Genomic DNA, 9,931 nt, shown 5'->3' with positions numbered 1-9,931 from the left:
AATTCAGATTCAATCAGCAAAGAATGAAGAAACCGCCAAAGACCTGATATATGTCATTTATTAACGTTATTTCGCAACAATGCATATCATAAATACAACAGAGAGTGGTTTTGTAGTGTAAGCCGGCATGACTTTTACAGTAAACACACAAAAGAGATAATATCATCTAAGAGGTCCCATTTTGATATGTTTCTATCTCATTTATATTAGTTTTTATTTTTTTAACTTTACATTAGGCACTGCAATGCAGTGCCACATAGTGTCGTGCAAACATTTTCAGACCAACATTGACAGCAGACAAAAATGCCCACTGAAATAAGGACATGTATGGGACTTCCCTGCCAGTATAAGTCAGTCAGTCAGTATTTTCTAAGCAACTGTGATAATAACGCACTTACAAACAAACAGGTAGCAATACACCTCTTACTATTTTCCAACCCCCCCCAACCCTTTTTGTCAGACAAAGGCGATTTTCTCTTTGATGGCTTGTGAGCCTGGAAGAGATGAGCGAGTCTTTTACCCAGTGAGGTAAAGGTCTAATTGCACATGATGGGAATGGATAGAGGGACAAACGGACGGACAGACCGGTGCGCAAGCTGTAGTCGCTAGCGCGTGGAAGCATGGCGTTGGTTGCTGTGGTTACTTCTGCTCCCGCCTCCAGATGATGACCATGCCGGTGGCGTCTGAGGAAGCGAGGAGGGACTCGTCGCAGTTGAAGCTGACGTCCAGCACGGGGCCACTGTGGCCCTGAAGCTTGTTGACGATGGCCTTGGTGTTGCGCTCCACGTCAAAGAAGTACACGCACGCGTCCTCGCTGCCTGTGACTGGGGGAAAAGAGAGAGAGACACGGTCGAGGTGAAGATCAAGGTGAGAACATCAAAGAGCTTGCTATCATTTCCTAATAAATTGCTCTCACCCTCAAAACAATAAACAACATACACAAGATCCTTTCAAAATGTCTCAAAGGGACACCAGGCAACGTTTTCATGTTAATTACTCATCTTCGTAAGTCGGTATATGGTTAAATGACTCATTACAGGGCGAATGAAGACTCTCTCGCCCGCCCCTACTGCCTGTAGGAAGAATATCCTGCTTGCAAGTTCAGTGTATCGTACCCGCCGACCGAAGCAGGATCAGTTTACATCCTGCATCCACAGCACAGAGGCAGGCTAACGAAACGCTAGCAATTGTTGCAAACGTGTGTATAATGGCAGAGCCGGCGAAGAAGCAGCGAAAACCCTTGACGGAAGAGCTTCAGACCGAGCGAGGGGAAGTTTGATACTAGTACTAGACCGATACAAACTATTATACAGTGAATGAGCTGGATGGGCCCCAGGTGTGTTAAAATCCACTCTGTTCATGTTCTTGAACAACTATATTGTTGTTCTGTTCATGTTCTTGAACAACTATATTGTTGTACCAGACGGGCTCCCCGTCCAATGCAATACAAAAACCCTGTTGTCACTTTGGTTCATTCTTTCCCCATCTGACATCAATGTTGACTATCACATCTACCCAGAAATAAACCCTGTGGAGCATTGGGTATTAGTGACAGCCAGGTGCATTGTGGGTAGCAATAAAGTACCTATGCAGGCCCCCTGCCTAAAGGACATGAGTGGGCAAAAGATGCTGTGGAGGGGCTGGGAGCCGTGCTGGATAGGGAAGCTCCTTTTCAGCTGCAGAGTGCCCTCGTTGTCCACCACCCTGTTAGAAGACACACACACACACACACGCACACACACACACACGATTAGCCCCATAAGATGCTATTCGCAACATTCTGAGAGAAAGTAGTCAAAGATCTTTTAACATACTAACAGCTCAATTAGTTTAGTTCAAACAACTTCATTCATATAGGAATCATTTCTGATTCAAACCAGCCATGCCACTCATACTCATTTAAAAAGAAAAGCATCTTAATTCTGTTCTCAAACATTCTTCACATTCTGGAAGGCTCTTCAAAGCTATTTTTGGAACCATTAGATGTAATTATAAAGAAGCCTGAGGGGGTCTTTTGATGTGAAGTGGAGCAATGACAGGAACACTAAAGCTCTTCAATGCTTTCACCAAAAAGAAAAAAAGGAAGATTATTGAGAACAGGCAATGTTTCAGAATCTTTTAAGTTCTGAAACAAGACAGTGGAATCCTTGAAGAATTCCACACAGCTGCTTTCATCTCTATAAGAAAACCCCGCTGACCTGTAGAGAAGCAGCTTGTTGACGCAAGCATTGACCAGCAGAGAGGGGTCCCTGGCCTCACGGCTGATCCAGGAGCGGGCCGAGATACTGGAGATGGGGCTTCCCTCTGTCACCACCAGACGCTTCGCTTTGGTCAGTTTGCCTGAGGAAGACGCACACAGGGCACTGGGTCAAATAGACAGCTCCTCATAGAACCCCTCCACATCAAATCACCTCAATTAAGTTTTAATGCCACATTTAAATTAGTCATCACACTATAATCAATCAATATTACAATTGTTTGTATTACAATGTTAGCTGTTATGTCATAACAGAAGTATTGCCATGTTTGTTTAATGTAATTATAGAACTATTACAATGTTAGTCTTATGCAATTGCAGAAAACCAAGAATCATCTATTTGTGATTCTCCAGCAGTCATGATGACACCGTACCTGTGGCCATGTCGAACAGGAAGGAGAATATGCTTCCTCTGTCGTCTCCGGCCCACAGGATCTTTCCTGGTGCGTCGAAGGAGAGGGACATGACTCTGCCCGTCAGTTTACTGGAGCCTCCCTTCACCTTCTTCCCTGTGGAGATGTTCACCACCTGCAACAGGTGCTTACTGTTTCCCACCTACACACACACACATACATACACACACACATTTAATATACTAGACCATATTATGCCTAAAAAAACGCAAAAAACTAACTGTGCAATCAAATAGTGGGACTGAATGTGAGTCAAAAACAATACAAAGTAGTAGTAGTAGTAGTCGTAGTAGTAGTCATAGTAATAGTAGCCTCTGGCCTAAACGTGGCCTAAACGAGTAGTTGCAGTAGTAGTAGGAGCATCAATAGCATTAACTTTTAATTGTAATAAGAGGCTCTTGGTCTAAAGAAGTAGTTGTAGTGGTAGTATTTATACTACTACAACTCTCTACTGTAGGAAGAAGCTCCTTGACTTTGGAGCTATGGCTTACCTTAGTAGTAATCATAGTATTAGTTACTGGCTTCCAATAGTTAGCAATCATAGTATTAGTTACTGGCTTACAGTAGTTAGTTATCGTAATATTAGTCACTGGCTTACAGTAGTAATGGTAGTCTTACTTACTGATTTGCAGTAGTTAGTAATGATAGAGTTAATTATTGGCTTACAGTAGTTAGTAGTGGTAGTCTTACTGGTTTACAGTAGTAGTAATGGTAATGTTAATTATTGGCTTACAGTAGTAGTAATCGTGTTATGAGTTAATGAGTTAATGTCTGGGGTGGGCAGACTCACCACCGTGAGGTTGTTGTTCATGGGCTGGAAGGTGCAGCAAAGCAGCTCACTGGCCTCAGGGTCGCTCACTTCCCGAATGCAGCGCCCATCCTCTGTATTCCAGATCCGCAGAGTACCGTCCTGAGACGTCGACACGATGATGTCATTGCTAAGCGACCAGGCAAAGTCAGTGACCGGGCCCGCGTGGCCCCGAAGCGTCACCTTTACCGCCGGAGGAGGTGGGGACAGTGTCATGATTGACAGGGTCCCATCCAATGAGCAACATGCCAGTAGATGCTTGTCGTCATTGGCAAACTGTAGTCTTGGAACTACATGGAACCCATAAATCAGACAGGAGAGAGAGAGAAGACCAGGAAAGCAGTTAAAACCACAAATGGCTATAACGTTAGTGGAACTACATAGCCTCATTGACACCAGACCCTTCTCAATTGAGGTCTGGAAAAGGTTAATTGACTTACAACTTCCAGCAGGAGCGTAACTAGCAGTGAAATTAAACTTCAATTGGTGCATTAAACTCTTACCAAATGGTTTCAGAAGTGTAGCAATTTTGTAAACGAAGGTTTTAAACACAGTTGTTTACTCAATTCCAAAGAAATACACGTCCATGCTGGATTAGTGACTGTATTTGCATGCCCATGTTTTAGAGACAATGGAAATGGACTTCAACGGCCCCTTGGCCAGACGGACCTGCAGAGCAAATCCCAAAACTGCCGAAAGTTCGTATGAATATTCCTAGGCTAGGAACTACACATTTCACCCGCTACTTTCCAAGTACTTTCCAAAGTCATGAGGCTACTATTGGTACACTACCCCATGACATTTTAAAATCATTTTGATATGCTTTCTATGGCATTTCATCCATTTTAATGTTTTTTTTCTCTCCCTAAGAGAAAACACAGCTATGACAGCTCATGAGTCATCCTCTGCCTCACAGTTATTAATGTTGAACACTATTTTGCTGACCACTACTTCACTGACTTGGTTCACCTTCACCAGCTGTCGAGGTCCACTGACAGGCTCTGAATCAGCTGAATGCATGACAGACGGATGCTGACTTCCCACCGTTGCGCCCTCAATGACCACAAAAACACTGCATTTGGTGTATGCGGCACAGCTGCCTCCGACCTCTGCCAGCTAGGAATGTGCCATATCATAATTGCGCAGGATTTACCTGCAGAATTCCTGCCCATGATAAGAATTTGTCATATTGCGATATTAATGATGGCCTATAGTTGATGGCATGTTTGAATATGCACCCAAAACGTGGGGCAACTCACAATGAAAAAACAAGCATGGCACAGGGCAGAGTTCAAACTGTAGGCGAGGAAGAAAACTTAATTGCTGACGATGGTCAAGGTTAAGTTTCACTTTTTTGTGTCTGCATAGCATCTCATGTCTATGAGCTGGCCAAAAAGACAGCAGTGACTGGGACTAGTCTCTTCTGATCATTTACACGGTCATCGCAAAACAATACTGTGATATAGTTTTAAGTCTATATGGTCCATCCTTACTGCTAGGCTGGCCACTCACCAGCCGAGTCGACGTGCTGGTCGAAGATGTGGTGCATGCCAGCGAAGGCGTAGTTCTCACTCAGCGTGGTGTCCCCTGCCATGGCACGGCTAGCCTCCGCCACTGAGGTGGGCACGAGGCTGCCAGGGGGCCTAGGACCAAAGAAAGACCAAAGTTTAGAGAATAACATTAACAAATACTATATACATCGTATAGTTCATGTTTTTAGAGTAGTTCTTTGATGTAAACGGATGTGTTGTACACCCTCATGTTAGTCAATAGCCTTTGCAATTAAGTTTTGTTCCTGTGCCGCAATTGGTTGAGCAACTGCTGGAACAAGGTGTGGTACTAACAACACCAAGATCAAGGGATTGAGTCCCTCACATATAGGAAACTGATGAAAATGTATAATTGTTATGAATTAAATTATCTGGTGATTAATAACCAGGTTTTGTAATAATAACCTTTTTTCATGTAAACACCATAACCTGAATATGATAAAAACTGGGATACGCCTCATAACCAGGACACTGAAGAGCATGTAAACACAGTCATAAATTCATAAATTAAACAGCCTGGTCAGGTCCCATCCCTGATGTGTTGTTGTTGTTGTTGTAGGGGCGTTACCTCTCGTCGTAGACGGCGCGGTTCATCTGTGCCTGCAGCTGGTAGGAGCCTCTGCTCACAGAGCGCCTGTGGCCCCGAGCTCCCTGTGCCCTAGGGTCCTCCTCAAAGTCCTGAGAGGAAGACGGGTGAATGGAGGGATAAAGACACAGAAGAATAACAGATTGAGAGAGAGAGAGAGATAGAGAGAGAGAGAGAGAGAGAGAGAGAGAGAGAGAGAGAGACACTAACTCTCATGCAGTAAAGCATGCTTAATTACAACTTCATTACACATAGCAGTCCCAAGCCATGCAACGCAGACCAACAGAACTAAAAATTATACAATAATGAACAGAAATGAAAACAGCAACTTAAGAAGGCACTATCAATACAATCATGCACTTATGATAATGAACCTTCTCGCTTTAACATGAGGTTGATTGGCATTGAAAGTGCCTCTGCCTCAACAAACTTTATCAATGTTTAATTTTTCCACTATGACCGTAATAACCGTTTCCTTTTGTAATTTTGCTATGTCTGTTTAGTATCTCCTGCAGTGCTAACTGTTATTCAAATACGTTTTAATATATTTCTTTCTCAAATGTTTCTCTCAACCTTCCACTTTCTTTATCTCTCTTTACTCTATTCATCTGTCTTTCTATGGCTCTCTTTTGGCTTGTTCTATACATTCATGCCTACCACCCCACAGTCCTAATACGTATCTGAGTCTTGAGTCTGAGACATATCTGGACATAGCCTACACATCTGTATCTGATCTGTAGCAGCTTATAATGACAATCCCTCAAATTTCACTTTCATATTTCACTCTTCCCATCTCTCTTTTTTTTTTTCACTCTTCCTCCTCATCCTCTCTAATCTCTCGTTGGAGAACATTGGTTATTCTAGCCTTTTATGCTCAGATCCCTACCTCACTTATGCCCCCCTAACTGGCTGCTGTTAAAACTTGCTGAGACCCTTACTTTCTCAATGTCTCCCTTCTCTTAGTAGTTTTTTTAACCTTCTTTTTGACTTGTCACCTTCATCCTTCTCATCTTCCCATCTCTCTCCCTCTCTGTGAGCTCACTGTTGTAGATTTCTGCGATGGCTGTTCACAGTGGTCTGATCAGATGTCAACTTATTTCTCTTCAATATTTTGCCCGTCTCCCATCCCTCCTCTCCTAATCAATCTCTTTCTCTCTCTTTCTCTCTGTGTGGGCCTAACCTCCATGCGGTCCAGCGTGGTGCGGGAGCTGCGCACGCTGCTAGCCCTGAAGCTGCTCTGCTCGGACAGAGGCCCATAGCGCAGGGCCAGCAGCTGGCTGCGTACGCGCAGATACTGCTTGCGCAGCCCCGGCTCAAAGCCGCACTTGGCGTTCTCGCGCAGCAGCTGGCTGCGACGGCGGATGTACTGCGTGCGGAACTGGGGGAACGTAGGCGTGCGGTAAGCATTGTACCTGCAGAAACAGTGGCACAAACCATACAGGGAAAAAGGTCAAAATGAAACACACGGACACACACAACCAAAACACACAGTAAAAAACTAAACAGCAGCCCAGTGAAATCCAGCACCCAGGAAACAAATGCAACTTTAAGTGTGTCATGATGGGCGTAGGTATTGCAAATTATACTGTCGATCCGAGCAAGTATAATTTCTGAGACTCACCTTGCGTCGACTGCCAAGACCTGCTGCCAAACTGCAGCCATTCCACACAAGGTAGCAGGGTAGCCTAAGGCAGATGTGGCGTCAGGAAACTTAAAGACAGAGAGAAAGAGGACAATGTTGTTTATCTCGCATACAACTCCTACAAACCATACTCCTACAAACCTTAATCAAAACAGCCGTCCAGTTAATCAACACAGGAAGTGACAGCAGTCATAACACATTTCTCCCAGGAATATGCTAACATTAATTCAATTCTATGAAGACTGGCAGTTACAGTAATGAGCAACTAGGCGTGCAAAACGATTGAACAATCCAAATAGCTAAAAAAAAAAATAACAAAAATCAGCGACGACAACAACCTCAAACGTGGCCGATATCATCAAGCCCTCGGAGGAAATTAGCTAGCTGCATGCTAAGTAGACAGCTATCTATCCAACTACTGTTAGCCAGAATTGTGGCAGGTGTGTTTCGGCCATTCATTTGATTGATAACAGCTATGTATACAGGTAATTGAGACAATATAACGCCAGTAACGTGTTATTAGCTCGTGACAAAGATGATGGACTAGCAACGACAGGCACATTTTTCAACCCTGGATCACAGCGGGGGCAGCATGCTAGCAAGATGCAATGTTTTGAGGAAAAATCCCTAGCAATGCTAGGGAAGACGCCAGATATATTGCTAGCTTATTAGTTAGCAAGGTAGACAGTTTCAATGGACTCGAAACAATAACAGTGGGTTTTCCACCATATCTATAGTTTCCCCGGAGAATATAGATGATGATCATAAAGATACATAATATTTTAAGTCCTTACATGTCTACGGTATGAGTCATTTTTCAACCCACCTTCTTTCCAGTACCTTTCACCGATGCATTTTGCTCTGGACACTGACAGACCGTAGACGGGTCATGTGACATTATTCCACCCACCCCACTGCGCTGCCAACGTTATCAGATCTATAACACATAAGGATTAGAATAAATCAGCCGAAATGCATACGTTTACTTCCACTAATCAGTTATAATTGGCAGATGCCGCAGTGTTACTATTTTGTGAACACATTTAAGGTTTAAGGTATTACAGGGTGTGTTCCTAATCCTGTCGAGGGACACAGATGCGGTGAAAAAAAACTATCATTCATCTTGGTGACAGCACTGTTTGCCTGAAAGGCCTCAATATGCAAATCTGTGTGGTAATATAGCCCTAGCCTACATTGTGTAGGTTGTATCACTGTGGACCAACTGCAACATTGTGAACTGAGATAAACAACTTGACATTTTTAATATTTAAAATAAATAAATAAATAAAACAATGTAAAAATACTTAAGACACTAAGAAGGGCTTCCATCTCCTCTTAACCATCTCCATCTCCTCTTAACATTAGTTAAAGACTGGAGCCACACACACTAAGAGCAATATTTAGAAAACAGGAAATAGGCCTTTTTGTAGACCCAGATACAAAGTGGACTATCTCCTAACTCTGGGTACATTTTTAAGCAATGTTCTCTAATGACCCCTTGACCTTCATGAGATCACAGTCCCTGTCTACCAGGGCTGCATTCATGAAGGCCTTTCCTTTGATTGTGCACTAAATTACCATCCAAGTCTAAAATGTTCTTATCCAAACTAATATCATATGCAATGTTACTTTGAGAAGATTACACTAATTCTGTCAATCAGAACACTGAGGTGGACAACTGTAGGATGTTTACCGTGTACAGTACATTATAAAACAAAAGGCTGCAGAAACATATATTAGGCTTTCTCAGTGTAGTTAGTGTTGCAAGACTCACTCAACATATCAATACAAACACTGTATGTTAGATCTAATAAATATGTCAGCCTACATACAGTATATATGATGTAATATAATGCAGAGTGTATAGCCTACAGAGCTTCATTACATGCTAATTAAAAGCCTATATGTTTTATACATGTATGTGGAGCGCTGTACATATGTGTTATATTTGTGACCTTTCATATTCATAAAGACAGTATAGGAGCGAAGCATCCACACGTCTGGGGAGACAATGGCGGGATTATCTCATGGGCACAGGCGTCTGCTTTTCACCTGACCTCAGCAAAGCCTGATGGGATGGCGGGCTCGCTCCGCAGCTGACAGGGCTCTTTGCTTGTTAGCGTGCTCTTTCGCGAAGGGGCCCCAATGGCCGCTGCATTGACCAGCGTGAGCCATAAATGTGGGATGGGAACGACGGAGGTCACTGCATTTTCAAAAAGAGTGCAAAGACTTTGGAGTACAGCCAAAATGCCAGGAACAAAAGGTATACAAGGAAATCTCTAAACTTTGATTCATAATTTATTTTTTTATACAAATTATGGGGTCCATATATAATACTTGTATTGCTTTTATAATCAATTTGAGGATATAAAGTCACTGTTTTATCTACTTTTGGTCATAAGGATAGCTAAAGACTGAGGGGGGATGTACAGAAAATATAATTTCCTCTGAGGGGTCTACATTAACAAGCTTAGGTTGATGTCATGGGGACATAGCATCCAGTTATTACTCTACAGCAAATTTCATGTTTGGCATTTTAGGGAGAGCTTTTCTAATGAAAATGTCTAAAATATCTTATATGTCCTCTAGGTAATAAATCGGACAAGAAATCAGCCACCAAGGTGAGACCGAGATTAAATAAATACCATCCATTCCAAATAGAATTGTGCATGATA

General features: G+C 42.8%; 1 protein-coding gene across 2 annotated transcripts; it reads right to left on the bottom strand.

Annotated features, from left to right (window-relative positions):
* Positions 1-40: 40 nt before the first annotated feature.
* Positions 41-8,156, bottom strand: wdr13 (WD repeat domain 13). Of its 2 annotated transcripts, none has more exons than XM_042098140.1 (10): positions 8,083-8,156; positions 7,236-7,324; positions 6,795-7,026; positions 5,597-5,706; positions 4,991-5,121; positions 3,461-3,768; positions 2,632-2,812; positions 2,199-2,340; positions 1,586-1,704; positions 41-824 (listed from the first exon to the last, which is right to left on the bottom strand). In XM_042098140.1, the coding sequence occupies exons 1-10, from the start codon at positions 8,152-8,154 to the stop codon at positions 640-642; spliced, it is 1,569 nt and encodes a 522-aa protein (XP_041954074.1). In that variant the 5' UTR covers positions 8,155-8,156; the 3' UTR covers positions 41-639. The 2 variants fall into 2 exon arrangements, with proteins under 2 accessions (XP_041954074.1, XP_041954076.1); XM_042098142.1 differs by having other exon boundaries at positions 8,051-8,110.
* Between the last annotated feature and the right edge of the window lie 1,775 nt (positions 8,157-9,931).

Source organism: Alosa sapidissima, chromosome 7 (assembly GCF_018492685.1).
Source record: "Alosa sapidissima isolate fAloSap1 chromosome 7, fAloSap1.pri, whole genome shotgun sequence".
Taxonomy (NCBI): domain Eukaryota; kingdom Metazoa; phylum Chordata; class Actinopteri; order Clupeiformes; family Clupeidae; genus Alosa; species Alosa sapidissima.
The sequence above is the reverse complement of the archived record's forward strand: the minus strand, read 5'-3'. Positions and strand labels throughout refer to the sequence as shown.